At 41.6% G+C, this 15982-nt stretch overlaps 4 protein-coding genes across 14 annotated transcripts in view; 2 read left to right on the top strand and 2 right to left on the bottom strand.

Moving 5' to 3' along the window:
• The window catches only part of cyfip1 (cytoplasmic FMR1 interacting protein 1), a 68472-nt gene extending 64951 nt beyond the window's left edge, over window positions 1–3521 (top strand). Inside the window, exons 30-31 of one of the 2 annotated variants that reach the window (XM_064327001.1) lie at window positions 575–722; window positions 2773–3521. In XM_064327001.1, coding sequence (XP_064183071.1) covers window positions 575–722; window positions 2773–2937 — 313 coding nt within the window. In that variant the 3' untranslated portion in view covers window positions 2938–3521. Of the gene's footprint in view, window positions 1–452; window positions 502–574; window positions 723–2772 lie in introns of those variants that run through there. The other variant, XM_064327003.1, reaches the window with a different exon arrangement.
• Window positions 3522–3667: 146 nt separating this feature from the next.
• On the bottom strand, window positions 3668–10289 carry nipa2 (NIPA magnesium transporter 2). Of its 3 annotated transcripts, none has more exons than XM_064327004.1 (6): window positions 10135–10289; window positions 8457–8692; window positions 7519–7575; window positions 7276–7366; window positions 6514–6674; window positions 3668–4623 (listed from the first exon to the last, which is right to left on the bottom strand). In XM_064327004.1, exons 2-6 carry the CDS (start codon window positions 8593–8595, stop codon window positions 3983–3985), a joined length of 1089 nt encoding a protein of 362 aa, XP_064183074.1. In that variant the 5' UTR covers window positions 8596–8692; window positions 10135–10289; the 3' UTR covers window positions 3668–3982. The 3 variants fall into 3 exon arrangements, with proteins under 3 accessions (XP_064183074.1, XP_064183076.1, XP_064183075.1); XM_064327006.1 differs by lacking the exon at window positions 10135–10289 and adding an exon at window positions 9401–9776; XM_064327005.1 differs by lacking the exon at window positions 10135–10289 and adding an exon at window positions 8799–9366.
• Window positions 10290–11444: 1155 nt separating this feature from the next.
• On the bottom strand, window positions 11445–15685 carry nipa1 (NIPA magnesium transporter 1). Of its 2 annotated transcripts, XM_064327007.1 has the most exons (5): window positions 14737–15685; window positions 14492–14539; window positions 13831–13921; window positions 12931–13091; window positions 11445–12581 (listed from the first exon to the last, which is right to left on the bottom strand). In XM_064327007.1, exons 1-5 carry the CDS (start codon window positions 14867–14869, stop codon window positions 12073–12075), a joined length of 942 nt encoding a protein of 313 aa, XP_064183077.1. In that variant the 5' UTR covers window positions 14870–15685; the 3' UTR covers window positions 11445–12072. The 2 variants fall into 2 exon arrangements, with proteins under 2 accessions (XP_064183077.1, XP_064183078.1); XM_064327008.1 differs by lacking the exons at window positions 14492–14539; window positions 14737–15685 and adding an exon at window positions 14046–14201.
• A 111-nt stretch (window positions 15686–15796) lies between these two features.
• Window positions 15797–15982, top strand: part of herc2 (HECT and RLD domain containing E3 ubiquitin protein ligase 2) — a 119215-nt gene continuing 119029 nt past the window's right edge. For 6 of the 7 annotated variants that reach the window (XM_064327000.1, XM_064326995.1, XM_064326999.1 and 3 more), the window contains exon 1: window positions 15797–15927. In XM_064327000.1, the coding sequence (XP_064183070.1) occupies window positions 15853–15927 (75 nt within the window). In that variant the 5' untranslated portion in view covers window positions 15797–15852. The remainder of the gene's footprint in view (window positions 15928–15982) is intronic. The other variant, XM_064326998.1, reaches the window with a different exon arrangement.

Genomic DNA, 15982 nt, shown 5'->3' with positions numbered 1-15982 from the left:
TCAGACTCCAATGGCTTTCGGATCTCCGAAAGCTCTCAGTTTGTGAACAACCGGGCAGTTAGGAAAAGCAGTTGCTCGCAGATATCATCAATTGCTGCAGTGCGTCACTTGCTTCTCATTGGCTGTTCCTGAGGTCTAGAGGTTTTCTGCTCAGAGCCACAACAATCTGTCAAACTCTACTTTTAGACTACTGTCTGTAAAGCACTATATCGTGTATAATAACAACGTTATTGTAGCTAGTTAAAGTCTTGAAATTCAGATTCAAATCACAGCATTTGGTTTTAAAAACCTACATACAAATTCAAATTATGAAATACAAATTCAGATGAACTAAATTCAAATTCACTTGTCAAAGTGGAACAAGACTAGCCTGTGGTTCTCTGGTTCTCATACAGTGTTTTGGGGACGGGCTGTACTGGTTATAATCTCGTCTGTGGTTCTCTGGTTCTCAGACAGTGTTTTGGGGACGGGCTGTACTGGTTATAATCTCGTCTGTGGTTCTCTGGTTCTCAGACAGTGTTTTGGGGACGGGCTGTACTGGTTATAATCTCGTCTGTGGTTCTCTGGTTCTCAGACAGTGTTTTGGGGATGGGCTCCATTGGGCTGGCTGCATGATCATCGCCCTCCTTGGCCAACAGAGACGGTTTGACATCCTGGACTTTAGCTACCACCTGCTGAAGGTCCAGAAACATGATGGCAAAGACGAGGTCATCAAGAGTGTGGTGAGTGACCAGCACATATGAATAACAACCACCCCACCCCCCTCAGTAAAGTTTATTTTCGTGCAGTATTATGAGATGTACTGCTGTAATGTGTCTGTGTGTTTGCTAAGGTGTATAGCACACACGCCCAGTCCAATCCAATCCAGTCCTGGAGGACCGCAGTGTCTCCTGTTTTTCACTGTGTTCCAGCACCAGTGCTTCACTTATGGTTGGCTAGAGAATCCACATACCTTGTTCTCAAGGCCTTAATTGAAGGCTGACTGAAAGGAAACCACAAAAACCTGAAGACACTACTGCCTCTCAGGACTGTGGAATGACGCGCCCTTGTGTAATTTAACTGGGCAAAACAACTTGGTCTTGAAGGGCAAACACACCAACATGCAGACTGTGATTTGTAGTGCACTCATATAATGTGACTTATGGATGAACTCCCTGCTGAGCACAAACGTACATCCTGTTCTGAGAGATTCCAGAAAATAAAATTCAATTTGTTTGTGTCTGTTGGTACTCAGTGGGAAGGATCAGCAACAGCTTAAATAAAATAAAATAAATAAAATGAAAACACATTTCTTTTTTAAGCGACAGCCTGCCAAAGAGGCTGTTTTCATGTGTGGTATGTCCCTTGAAGCATTTCACAGTCAATCTTCATTCCAGAAGGTTTGGCATACCATTAGATTTTTTTCCCATAAAAAAAAAAAAGTAATAAATTCTAGCTCAATCTCTCGCTTTGTAGCCGTGTGAGAACTTGTAAAACAAGTTCTGTGGTATCTCCATGGTAATGCCTTCCTGTGAAAACCACTCAGCATTGACTTAACAGGAGGATTTCCATTAGTTGGCTACATCCCACTGGGGTCTTCTCTCAGAACGGTCTTTGAATAGAGCTGAGAGCCTACTTGAGGCATGTCATTCTAAATTACATTCAGCTGTACGTGACTGAAGAATTATTGTTCCTAGTGCGGCGTGATATTGGGCGTGTTGTCTTAAAACTGAATATCAAACTTATTCAAATGGCAATGGTATCTTTCAGGAGAGAGAACCACATTATTTTAAGCTTAGTGAAAATGTACAACAGATAAGCAGTGGAATGAATCTCAATGAGACTGCAAATGCTGCTCCCTAAATCGTTGATGTATTGCTCACCGCAGTCAACACGATAAAAGCTTTGACTAACGCTGGGTCTTTGTCAGGACTTTGTATGTGTGGTTGTGATTATGTTGTTTGCGGTGAGTAATAATTTCATATAGGTAGTGGTGTTTAGGGTGTGTGGACTTGTTTCATTTTGCCCACATTGGTTTTTGTGTCTGGCATTTTTTGTGTGCATTACCTTTTAGTTTAGTTAATCCCATTAATCTATGTAACTGGATCTAGATTCTGCGTCATACTGTCTTATCAATCTACTTTGGTAAACCATGCCTGACATCATCTCAGTCAAGGGTGACCAGAGCCTAAAACCTGTCAGTGGTTATACTCTTCTTGGATGGTAGGATAAAAGTTCCAGTCTTTCATTAATCATGAAACCTTAGATTGTGACTCTTAGGTTACCAATATCATTAAGGTTCGTCACCATGAATAAATGATTGTAACCTTGGTGTCGCTAGCCAGATTGCCAACATGACTTCTCAGCCTGACCAAAAAAACTTCCTTTCCCTTTCTGAACAGATATATGAATTTTGGTGCATTGGGGTAACTGGCAAGTAGTTTGTCATAACAGCAGTGGCTGAAGTGAGAGATGAGGTGAAAGATCTATACAATCCTGTCAATTCATAAATTGAATTGAAATTCTGTTAAGTGAAAAAAATCCTCATTTACCACTTTGTTAATCTTCTACTGAATTTTGGTTATTTTTTACCTGCATTGAACCTTGTGAGGTACCCTATTTGTCCAGAATTTAGCTATTTGTTCTGCTTTACAAAAGCTAAGTCTGTTGTAGCCAATGATCGTATTGCTGGTAAGAGTGGTGAGGAGGGTGATCTGCACCTGTGGTTCTACATTATTATAACTGCTGTGTCACATGATTTGTCCACTGACTTCAATGTTCTCCAATCCACAGCCTCTGAAGAAGATGGTGGACCGCATTCGCAAGTTCCAGGTACTGAACGACGAGATCTTTGCCATACTCAGCAAGTACCTGAAATCTGGGGATGGAGAGAACATGCCAGTGGAGCATGTGCGTTGCTTCCAACCACCAATCCACCAATCCCTGGCCAGCAACTGAAGTTTTATTACTGCCACCCGCCAATCCCTAGTCAGCGATTGAAATTCCATTGTTGCTATCCACCAATCTCTGTCCGACTAACATCCAATACACCTAGAGTCCATAACCTGGCCTGTCTGCCTTTAAGGCTGTCCATGTTTTAGTCACTGTTCCATCACTGATTGTCATTATCAGCAATGTAAACCTCTGCTGTCCCAGAGAAATGATCTCATTTAACACGTGCCTTATTATGGAAGTGAATAGTTATCATTTAAATATTTTTATTAATGCCACACTTATGTTTTATACTTTAAAAATATCTAAAAGATTTAGTAGGGGAGTGCTAAATTAATGCAGGTTTTTAGTACATGGGTATTTAAAGGGTTCTTTAGTGGTGAAGTACTGGTAGTGCACAATGTATCAAATAAGTGGGATTGCCAGTATAAAGTTTTCTTTATAGTTTTGAATTTTCATACACTTTTTCTAGACATTACCTTAAATCAAGCTGAAATCGGGAATGTAACCAAGTTTTTACTCATGTTAACCATTTATTGCCTCTGACTTCAATTGTAATCTCATTTGAACTAAATAAATCATCATCTCTATGTAATGTATCTTGGTTTATATATAAAAAACAAGAAATCAAAAATGTCTTCAAGTATCATTGAGAATAGGACCCTCTATGGTCCTGAAAAGTGTGAAAACTGTCCATTGGACATTTGTTTCCATAAGGATTGGATTTATTATAAAGTTAAGGGAACTGACCAGTTTAATTTATAGAAATGAACTCTGTGCATGTAAATACAGATCTCTGTACAGAAAGAATATGAAAATCATTTTTAAAAACATTGGGAATAATATTTACAGTGCTACATGGGTGAGATGGAACCTAATCATGTAGTCATGTTAAATTCCAAAAAAGGGACAGATAAGGCAAACAGAAATGTTCAATCCATTGGTCCGTCCGAGGCTTTCTTTTACTTGAACGTCTCAAGTTTAGTCTGTTTTCACACAAATACACCATCTTCCATTGGGCCTGTGCCCAGCAACTTGGCCCATTTTGACCCTACAAGGCTGCCGTAGTGCCGTTTCTCCTGGAGACACTCTCGAAGGGCGGGCCCACCTCCATGTCCACCGTGGTGTTGCTGTCCAGCAGTTCGTAGGAGGCGTGCGGTGCCAGGCCGTTGGCCACAGGCGGCCCCCTCTCCTCTTTCCGTATGGACACGGCCAAGCTCGCCAGGTTAATGCTGACGTCCTTGAAGGCATGCAGCAGGAAGATGCCTACGATGATGGTGACGAAGCCGGCTAAGGTGCCGATGATGTCATCCGGGCCCATGTGCTCCCACTCCTTGAAGAGGATGGCGGAACAGCTGAGCACCGACGTGGTGAAGAAGACGTAGTATATGGGCGTCACCAGGGAGGTGTTGAAGATGTCCAGGGCCTTGTTCAGGTAGTTGATCTGGGTGCTGACGCAAGCGATCAGGCTGACGAGGAGGAGCCAGGCCAGGGGCTTCCTGATGGTCGGCTTCCCCGCGATCACCTCCTTTATGACGATGCCCAGTCCTTTGACGCAGGACACCGACAGAGCCCCGATAACGGAGCAGATGGTGATGTAGACCAGGATGTTGGTCTGTCCGTGCCGAGGTCCCACAATGAAGATCAAGATGAGGGCCACGATGACGACAAAGGTTGCGAACACCACAAATCCTGAGGAAGATGAACCAAGAGAAGAGGTCAAGCGATAGTTCACCTTGTGAGTATCGACTACCTGGTTACAAAGGGCAGGTGGGTGGGGTGGGTTACAAAGGGCAGATGAGTGAAATGAGCAGCCATCAGTGTTCAAAGCACTGTGTAGGGAACATAAAAATTTTACAGTAGGAACTGACATCAGGATCACATTTCCTTTGGCACACTACATAAATCTACTGGCGTAAAAGGGTGTAGTCTCTTCCCTGGGGTTAAGTGAGGAATCGGCATGTGTTGGTATGAGATTTAGACGGTACGAATACAGTCTGAGGACATATCACGGTTTTACAATTATTATAGGCCAATTTATTGTTCGACACTATGGAGGGAAAAACTACAAGCATTTTATTGTATTTTTCCACACCATTCTTTTGTTCCTGAAAAAATAAAACATGTATGACAACATGTGCATAAGGTGGGGAAAAGTAGATTTTAGCCATTTCCCTGCTAAATCAGCTCAAATAAAAAGTAAAGTAAACTTGCATAGAGGACTGTTTAACAGTTTTGGGCCAGCCCTAAACTTAGCTAACATTAGTTAGTGTATCATTTTTAAAATTTTTATTTTCTTTTTTACTTTGCATGGGCATAGAGATGGATGGTTGAACAATTTTAAATGTTTGATCCTTGGCAGCCACTATTTTGTAAGTATGTTTTGAGAATTGGATCGGCTATCCTTCGTCAACAACCCCCTGGTCATTTTTTTTCATCTCTAGCTTGCTATAGTCAAAAATAACTCCATCCGGTTTTCCCCCCAGTTTATTTTAAGAAAGAAGTTTGCCTTTGGAAAAATTCAGATTACTGCCAGGTATGGTACAGCACCTGCCATTTGGTTATGACTACAAAATCGGAATGCATCATTTCCCTATGCACACTGAGCCTGCATCAGCTCCCTGCACTGGAAGCGTACACACTGACTGTGAATCACCCATTATCCACACACAGATTCTTGAAAGTAACCCCGCCTGTTAAGACTTGTAGGCCTTAATATGGTTTAAATGCCTTAAATTATACTAATAAGTTATAAAAACCACATGAAAGATTTTAGTTATTTAAAAAAAAATGTAATCCCTCAACTCGTAGATTGCCATTGTTACTACCGTCTTAGTGCACTCTGGGTAGTGACGTCAAATGGTTGCACAGCTCTCTGTCCTTTGCTCTTGTCCATTGAAAATGTCTTCTTTTCGGCCTTTTCAATTCGAGCCAGAGTGGGACATTACTCAGTAGGAAAGCACCGAGGACAACCCTCATCAAATAAATCAAAACGATGACGATCGGAGGCCAGAGGAAACGAGAGGAGGGCGTAAGACTAGAGATGGTGTCTGTGTGGCAAATGCTCGTCTATGCCAACAGGGACGGAAAAGTTGTCTGTTGTAAAGAGCTCCGCTCTTTAGCAGCAGCCATTTAAAGTCACTTGACCATATGGGTCAAACTATCATTTTTGGTGAGACTGAAACGTGTATGTTATCCCCATTAATTAAACTGACGTAACGTTATTATTGATCCATGTCGTATATATGATCTTACCCCGGTGATAATACTTCCTTTAAATGCATAATCCCTAATGATAATACGTGCTGATACACCAAGATGTGTAATAAATTCATCCTGTTCACAGATATCCCGTGTGTCCTCACACACAAATTCTGTGGCATTGTATTGATATGTTCACTATTAATAACAATATTAATAATAATAAATTCTATTCTATATTTCTATATAACTGAAATCTGTTGTGTGGTTCTTACAACGTATTGCCATATTTGAGGGCGTTCACAACATATTAAGCCCTACAAGTCTAAACAGGCAGGCTTCCCTTTAACGCATGATGTCAGAGGCACAGCGTGGGCGTACCTGGATCCACAAGTTTCTTGGCCATGTCGTCCAGGCTGTTGATCTCCTCTTCCTTGGGGGCGTGGATCACCATGGTGGTGGAGCCCAGAATGCTGAGGAGGCATCCCAGCTTCCCGTGCAGGTTCAACCGCTCAGACAGGAAGTGCGAGGATAAAACTGAGCTGAAACAGGAATCGGAGTGAACTCAACGCAACCTTGTGCGCTTCATTTTCCACATGACCACATTTCCCTCAAAAACATCCACAATAGAACATAAGTGGCCAGGGGTGGGGTTAGTCAGTTTAGTTTAGCCAGTTCAGGAAATGAATTCAAGTGAAACTCAAGAGTTAGAGCAAAATCTCTGTAGAACAATGGGCATTTTTCAGTCCATGAATTGAATTTCCGGTACTGACTGAATTCAAATGGAATTGACCCCAAACCTTGTAAATGTAAGCAGTTACAAAAATGGCCATGCAACATGTATGACTTAACTCGCTGCACTTTCGTGTGGGCATTTAGCAGACCTTGTCCACAGCAGTGGCCTTAACCAAATGCTAAAATATGTAAACGTATACATTTACATAGCATTTACATTGCATGCATCAGCATGACCACGGCTGGCTGTTGCATAAAATCCAAATATTCTACACACAGGCTGTGGCCACGCCAATGCATGTTGGTCTGCAAGTCGAGTGCGAAAACTTCACTTGACATTTCTGAGGCTAATGAAAGCTGCCCATTTTATGGCAAAGCAGCAGTCCGCATGGATTAAGAGGTACTCACCTCACAAGGACGCTCAGGGCTCCTAAAGGGGTGACGAGGGTGGCTGGGGCGAAGGCGTAAGCAGCGAAATTTGCCGCTTCGCCGGCTCCCACTACAAAAACACAGATCACCTGCCTTAGCCCCCCTGACAAACTCGCTCAGGACAATTCACAGCTTTCAATGTAGCTGGCAAATGTGTGCCATTTTGTCAATGAAACGCTAGTCAAAATCATATTTAAAAATTAAATTTAAATCTGCACTTACTTGATAATAAACCAGCCCACCAAAGCCACTCTTTCAGGTAGGCATGACCACCTTGACCTATGAGGAAGAAGAAAAAAATTCAGATTAATTACTGGATACGTTCTGGGATAGTGGTTAGTTTTTATCCAAAGCAACAGCAGTGCACGTTGCACAGCTTACATGCTGAAATATTGGCATGTATTTTTATATTTCAACAAAGGCACTTATCAGCAGAACAGTGGTAAGTACTAATATGTGTCACTATAGGCCCTGTGGTAAGGCTTCTATTGTGCAACAGCAGGCAGAGTTCAACATGCTGGGCATGGACTACAATAGAAGGCCATTATTTATTAACTGGTGCAATGTAGTGTGAGCTACATAACCCATACCTAAAGTAAAATAACATGATATTGAACCTCCGAACAAACAACCCTTGTGTGTGTTGGGTGGGAGGGGGTAGATAAGTTAAAAAAAAAAAAAAAAAAAACCTCTTACACTCCGTCTCCGTCGTTCGTGACGGTAGCCGTAATGAAGCAAAAGTCCAGTGAATATCTGTTAATGATTGCTGTCGGCTGTAAAAACGGTCGTTGGTAAGCGCGCAGTAATGCGGTGTTTTTTGTGGCCAAATGACTGCTAAAGTACGGGGCAATGCTGACAGGCAAGCTGTGGCAGGATTTCGCACGAGGAAAAAATTACTAACGAGCTTCTTTCAACTTCCAAGAATGCGAAAGCATAACGTTATTGTTCTGCTATAATAGCAACGACCGCAAAAGAAACCCGTTTCACCATAGCAAAATGGTCCAGTTCAACACATCAGCGGGATGGGTACGGAAATGTTGACATTTTAAAATTGCATAATCTCTCTACACATAGCCACAGTGTATAAATGAGGCGTAAATCAGTCAGGTTTGCCGGTGCTGCTATCACGTGCTTCGGTGTGTCTGTAAAAGTGACCGTACCAGCCCGCATGGAGCCCTTCCTGGCCAGGCGCAATAGACCCTTCTTCTTTAGAATGAAGCTGCCCCCGATGAACGCGCTGGAGCTGATGGCCAACCCCAGCCCAATGTAGAAGTCATACTTCCCCCTGTCCTGACCCATCGTGGCGCTGGATATACGATTACGATCAGTTACATCGACGACCCCCCACACACAGGCGAGCTGCCGATCAGAAGGCAGGCCCGGCCAACAGCTGTACCTGAGAGAAACGGATGAAACATGCACAAAAACAAGTTATCGGCGGCCAACTGGTCAGTCTGCTGTGCGTGTGGGTTAAACTGAAGTTGCAAAAAACAGACACCTACTGTTGGCAAGCCCAAATGAATGCAAACTAGCAGGGATCTTTCATGCATTATTAATCGTGCCTTCTCGCGAAGAAGTATTACGTGTTGTTGCCGCTTCTATAAACCTATTCCACGGTGGAGTTCCGTATCCTGACTTGCTTGACTAAAAAAATGACAATCACTCAACTATCCTTCAACCGTGCACTCTATTGTAGTGGCCTTGATCGGTTTGCTCGTGCTACGGTCCTGTGTTGCCCTCTGAAACTCGATTCCCTGCACTGTGAACATTTCAGGAAGTAACTACTGTTACTAGTCGGCTACCTTACCTGTCATCGACCTCAAACCATTGGTCTACAAAATACGACTGCCCGAAAGCGTGCCAACTTAAGGGAAACAAGCATGTTTAGTAGATAGCCTAGCTACATCTTAAAACGACGTAATCCCGAAAGAAAACTTCATGAAATTTTCGTCTATGACCACAGTGACTTAACAGTCAATATTCCATACTCGTGTTTCCGCCACCATTGCCAAAACAGAACAAGTGCTTGTATCCGTACAAATATGTTACATAGCGATCTAACAAGCTGCCCTTTTAAAAAATCAAACCAAAACAACCTAAGTACCTTTGTAATGTCCGCTAGATAAGTGGCCACCAACCTCACCCGAAGAACAATTGAAAATGTGTTCGTGCGACGTTAGCTAGCAGGCTGGCTAAAACTGGCGCACCTCTGGCGATAATGACTATGAATGAGCGTCCAGCTAACATTACCTTTCTACATTTAACCACAAGTATCAGTACAGTTTTTTTCGCTGGCCAACGTTAAACTTTACTACCAAGTAGTATTGCCAACACTTTTTGCATTTCCGCAATCATGATGGCTAGTGTCCATTATATCCATTATACCCTTATGTCCATCAGAGGAAGGTAACGCTAGCTTTTGACACTGCAGTTAGCTCAGCTAAGGCATCGTCAACCTAGCCATCGTCTGTCACATCGACCCATAACATTAACGTTACGGTTTCACCTGCTGTAATGTGAACACTAGCTCGTGAGCTGTGCCCATTGAAGCGTTCAACCCACACAACCCGGAATTAGCTTGCTCGCTACATGGCTATCAAAGCAACTTCTGCAACCAACTGAATCGGTCTCTTAAACGTCTGTAGCTAGCTGGCGCTAGTTAGTTAGCAAGCTAACATTAGCAATCTAGCTAATAATGTTCCTTGGTATCCTGGATTTGTCACAATTAAAATGCTAGTGATAGCCTTCTGTCCACGCTATTCAAATAGGTGACTAGGTACAACAACAAAAACCCCAACGACACACAAATAAGAAATATATCTCATATAAGTTTTCTACCTCTGTGATTCGTGGGGTAAATTGATCGGTGGCAGACAGCGGTAGGCGTTATCTCAGAAACCCTCCTTCCTCCCCATCTCAGCTAGCCTCGACAAGCTTGCGCTTCCAAAGCCACAGGCTGCGTCAGACGCGAGTGGGCGTGCACATCACAGTTCATTGGTGCACATATTCCCTCACTGCGTCTCTTCTGTGAGGAAGTAGAGTGGGTTAGGCCACAGAACTGTTGCGAGAGGGAGGACACATCCAAAAAGTAGAGATGCCAGCTAAATAAGCAAATCACAAATAACAGCAAAAGCCATATTCAGTACTCCATTACCTGAATTTTATTATTTATTTAAATTTTAGATAATAAACCAGTGTTATAGTACAGCCAGTGCCATAATTTCTTATCAATGACATTCTTATAACGCCTCCTCTATAACGCACTACAATGACATGTTTTTTTCTGTGTTAAATGTAATAGCCATGCTTTGCCACAGACCTTTATGTGAATTAATAACATAAATGATATCTCAGGTTCATTTGTATATTTACTTGTGCTTTAAGTCCACCATGGCATACAATTTGTAAACTTCTGCCTTAAAATGCCCACACTGACTTACAACTAACAAATGTCCTGGAAGATCTGTTTACCATTTTAGTATAGGATTTATTTTTATTTATAGAAAAAATAACATTGGAAGTACAATAATAATTACACTAAAACACTGTTGTACATTTTATTCACAATCCCACAAATACCCTGAGATTTGGGCAAGGTTGTGTCTTTGTGCGTTTTGTTCGGGTGGGGCTTTTCATTGGCTCTCAGGTGACATGTGCACGTGCTTTAGCTGCACAGCACAAAAACAGCTCAGCTGAAGCATGTGCACTTCTCTTGACACGAGAGCCAATGATGAGTGAATGTACAACAAGCCACATTGTGTACTATAGGAGTTTGCGCAGTCTGTATGAGAAGCAACCTGTGGGCATATGATGAGCTGCTCAGTTGCCAGTGTTCCTCAGCTGTCCAATAGAGACCCACCCATCCCAGGCACGTGATATAGGCTGTAGACCACTCACCATATAGGCTGTGCTCACACCTTAATTGACTGTGCTACCCACTGAAGGCATGTTTTGCCAGGCAAATTATGAAGATTGTACAGACACCTGATCCAGGTGTTTTTTCATTTTTTGCTCAAACCTGACAGTGTAATAGAAAAGGATTACAATATTTTTGTATCAGCCAGCGGAATATTGTTTGCCTGGCTTTCAATTTTCAATTACATATATTATTATTATTCACATATTCTTTACTTATTTCCTCGTCCTCACTATTCAATCTAAACTATATCTGAAGAATTCTACAAAGTGAACTAGCAGCATTAACTGGAGCATGACAAGCAATTCAGGCTTCAGCATGAAAGAACATCTTTATCTATTGGCCTTCTTGGTATATGACACTTTCCTTCAAATTGCAGGAGAACAAGATTTTCTTGCTGTAAAATGTAGTTCTGCCACATTCAGCCAAAGAAACACGTGTGTTGTTGGATGTATATGCCTGTTTTGGTTGGATGTGTAAAAGCTAAACAACTAACTTCCGGACACCTAACTTTTGTTAGCTTTCATGGACATAAACTAGGATGCAATATACACAGAATAAGGAATAAGCACATATGTCATCAAAGCATGACATACACAAAGAACATGATGATGTGAAGGAAGTAAGAAATTGTACTCTTATTTCTCCATTTACACTTGCAGTAGTGTCATAGTTTAATATTTTAATAATTTTGATATTTTTAATAAATTTTTTAATTTCACTCCATACTCATCACATATTTACATATATTATACATATTAATTTAATAAGCAAACATTATTGAAATTGAGACAGGTAAATTAACAAATTAATAGTTTATAGTCCTCCTCAGTGGCTTCCGGAGAAATTCTGAAAACAAGTTAGTCCTCTTTTGCCGGCACTTTAACCTGCTTCCAGGTGAGAGAGGCCTCTTGGGAGACACGAAGCAAGAAAACGCCTGCCGACACGGTGGCGAGGCCGCAGAGCACGCCCAGGCAGTCCACCAAGCCCACGCCTCTCCACTCCCTCAAGACGACGGCCGAGGACAGGATGACAGTGGAGGAGAAAGTCACGTAGTAAATGGCCTCAAATATGTTGGAGCTGAAGCTCTCCAGGGCTTTGTTGATGAATGTGAACTGAATGAGGATGCTGACGGCCAGCGTTCCCAAGAGGCCCAGGAAGAGACAGAGAGCTCCCGCATTGTCAGGACCTCCAGTGAAGGCCTCAGGGGCTACCATGCCCAGCCCCTTACTGCTGGGCACGGTGAAACTTCCCAGCAGTGAGCAGATGGCCACATACACCATGATGTTTGACGACCCGTAGACTGGGGCCAGCCACACGATCAGCACAATCAACAGCAGCACAACCACAGAGATGTAGGCCAAAAGCACTGCGGAATGAGACCGTCAACAGTCTACCGTCAATTTTACATTTTGAAAAGACAATAAAAGGAAAATCTGCCCTCACTTGTGAATCGCTCGATTTATTAACATTTCGATTTAAAAATTCAGTTGGAAAAGCTAAAAAAAAACAGTTTGTTGGCACCACAAGAAACACATTTTTGAAGAGGAAGGGTCTCCCCATTCACTTCTGAATATCAAACTGTAGTAACTTGGGTTTCATTTGCAATGGGACGTGCAATATAATGCAAAGGCATGCAATACAGGAAGGAGGAGACAAAGTCAATAAAACCTATTTGCAAAATGGGATTACTGAGCTGTAGGAATGAGTCATGGTACCTGGATCTCCTAGCCTGTCCTCCAGTTCAGCTCTTGTGGTCACATTTTCAGACTTTGGAGCGTGAATGACAAGCATAACTGAACCTGTACAGCACAGCATACAACCAAGCTTCCCCAAGATATTCAGATGCTCCTGGAGAATATGAGAAGCCAACAGAGCCCTGCACCACAAAGCAGGCATTGTAGTTATGTGGACAATGCAAGTGACAAGCACAGAAGCAGGTGCATTGAGCCACCAGGCTTCAATGGGATCTCTGTTACTCAGCAACACAAACAGCTTCTTACTTGCTTGTTACAGACCTTACACAGGGATTTAGTCCCTGATCCCAAATGGTCTGTGAAACAAAAGTACATCAATACATTACAGTTCACACATTTCTCAGCTCTGACTGTAAGATACATGTGAAAAGATCACCAGGTGGAGTAGCCACATAGGAAATGTAATTTTTGTTTTGGTCGATCTGAGAAGATAAACTGCTCTTGCTTCTTTAAATAAAACTAGTGAAAATAAAAAATCAATTTTGCAATATGACCAATTTGAGATAAACTTCCTAGATTTTAAAATTTGAAAGACATGCTGCCTGAGGAAGACAGGTTGGTCTCTAAACGTATCTCCAGCTCATAGGTAGCAGTGCAGATAGCCTCATTTGCTCCTTGGCTAGTAATTCACTTGGTACATTAAAAGCCTAATAAATAAGCGTTTTCCCAACTGTTCTGGTGTTAAAATTTTAAAGACAGCAATAGTGACTTGCACACTGCTATCTTTATTGCAAGATACTAATTTTATTTTTTAGAGGGAGGTTTAATGTGACCATATACAGTAATACTGTAAATGTATGTACAATACACATATGTATTGTAAATGTCAGCAGATTTAAACAAAAAAATGATTTCACTTACCCAAACAGAACACCTAGGGCTCCTAGGGGTGCAACCACCACAGCAGGGGCCACATTGTATGCCAAGAAATTTCCTATTTGACCCAAGATCACTGTTTGGAAGGACAACAGGGGACTTATAACTTCAGCATAAGGTGATCTTCAACCAACACTATTAAGTTCAGATATAACTAAACAAAGTATGCAGCAGTGATTCCTAAACTCTGAGAGACTCACTGTGTATGCTGGCTTATTGTTACAACCAATCTTTAGATCACGGCTGTTGGAAACACGTGTTTCCGTTCTACTGCCGTATTTTCTTTCAATGTATTTTAACACAATGCAGATTTGGCTTGTCATTTTCTTTTCTTTTTTTGTTTAAACTGAGAATTTTCCACAGAAGGTTTATTTTCAGCGACCAGGTGTCCACTCTTTCAGCGATTAGAACCCAACTAATTTCATCTGCCAGTCTATTAGCGAATCACAATTACAAATGTAACCTCTTTCTACGGAATGATTTCTCAATGGCAAATTACAGCAAATGAAAGCATTACCTGACCTGTCTGATTAAATGTCCTGAGAATTGAACATGGGTCGTTTTATTCTTTATAGTGTGCATGCATAGCCATTCGTGACATTGCGGCTTTGGGATGAGTGCCGCCACAGGAGGGCGTAGTACTCACTAGAGAACGTCCCGCTCCACCACACCCCGTCTAATAAATAGGAATCACCTGGAAATGCACAACAGTATTAAGTATGCGGCACAACACTCCCAAAAAGTACAGCTCAAAAAGCAACATACACCATTAAGAATTTGCTTCCCATAAACGGCCACATTAAAACTTGAACATGATAGGGACAAGCCACTACACTTGCCAACTTCCTACGCGTTATTAAATTCTTGACTTATACTCATAACCAACCATACCTCGTTTTCGGGCACGTAAAATTCCCTTTTTCTGTAGTACAAACGTAGATCCATTGATAAAACTGGACACCACGGCTATTGCGACTCCAGCAGCCACAGATTGGGATGAAGTTTCAACTGATTTTACACTCATTTTAATAGAAGCTTGCAAGCTAGCATTGGGCAGTTAGCTAACTTAAAAAAGTGCATATAGCAAAATAAATGTGCAATGAATGGTCTCCTACCAGTTTAAAAGTAGAACAGAATTTTACACATATCTAAACAATCCAAGTCATGGTTAAATTACAACATTTTCTGAAATACTGTTAGCAGCTAGCCTGGTTTTTAACCGGAAGTTAGACTGAAATAGATGCTGTTTTCATACGTGCGCCCTCTTTCGACAGTTTAAGTTACAGAAAACCAGTAGCCGATAGATGGGATAATTGCAGTTTTCCTTCAATTTCGTTGAGTGTTTTGTTAACAAGTATTGTTAAATATACATAGCAAATATTTGGAAAACAAGGGTTTTTCTCAAAACTTGTTGTGCTTTGAGGCGTCTGGTATAGCCAGGTATCACCAGACTGATAAAGGGTGTTGTTCGTCACTCAGCCTTTCATATTTTGTCGTGAGACAAACACAACGTGTGAACGCGTTTGGTGCAAAAATGTCGTCCCTTAAAACAAACTAAGTCGGTAATATTTAATTACTTTTTATTATTACTATTAGTAATGTCCTAATGCTAGGGATATATGACCTTACTGCACGTGCAAGCCATACATTACTTTACATTTTTCCAATAAAGTCGGTGTAAAATCTGTCTAGTATAGTAATATCTAAATACACCAAGTTATAAATATACCAAGAAACAGGTGCGTAAGGTTTCCTACGACTGTCCAAGTAAATTACGAGATGAATGACATTAGTAATTTTCACTAAACTATATTTCACAGAACCTTTCCACACCTCACGCATTCTGCAACTATATCATATGAGCTAGAATACTCCCACCTCGTGTTATGTCTACCTATCTTTATCAAGAGACTTATCGTCCCGCCCATTTAAAACGCGATTTGACGTCACTCGTATTCCTTCCTTAGTCCCTTGGCTATCGCTCCTGTCAATTATGGTCCAACATGGATGACATTAGAATGCAGCAAAGCTAGGGACTGTAACTGGACTGAAGAGAGAAATAGGATAAGACAAAGACAACAGGTAAGCGTAACATTGTTTTAAATGCAATCACTTAATAGACAACGCTTAAGATTAA

This window comes from Anguilla rostrata, chromosome 3 (genome assembly GCF_018555375.3).
Source record: "Anguilla rostrata isolate EN2019 chromosome 3, ASM1855537v3, whole genome shotgun sequence".
Classification (NCBI taxonomy): Eukaryota; Metazoa; Chordata; class Actinopteri; order Anguilliformes; family Anguillidae; genus Anguilla; species Anguilla rostrata.
Note: the sequence above shows the minus strand (reverse complement) of the source record. Positions and strands in the feature narration are given on the sequence as shown.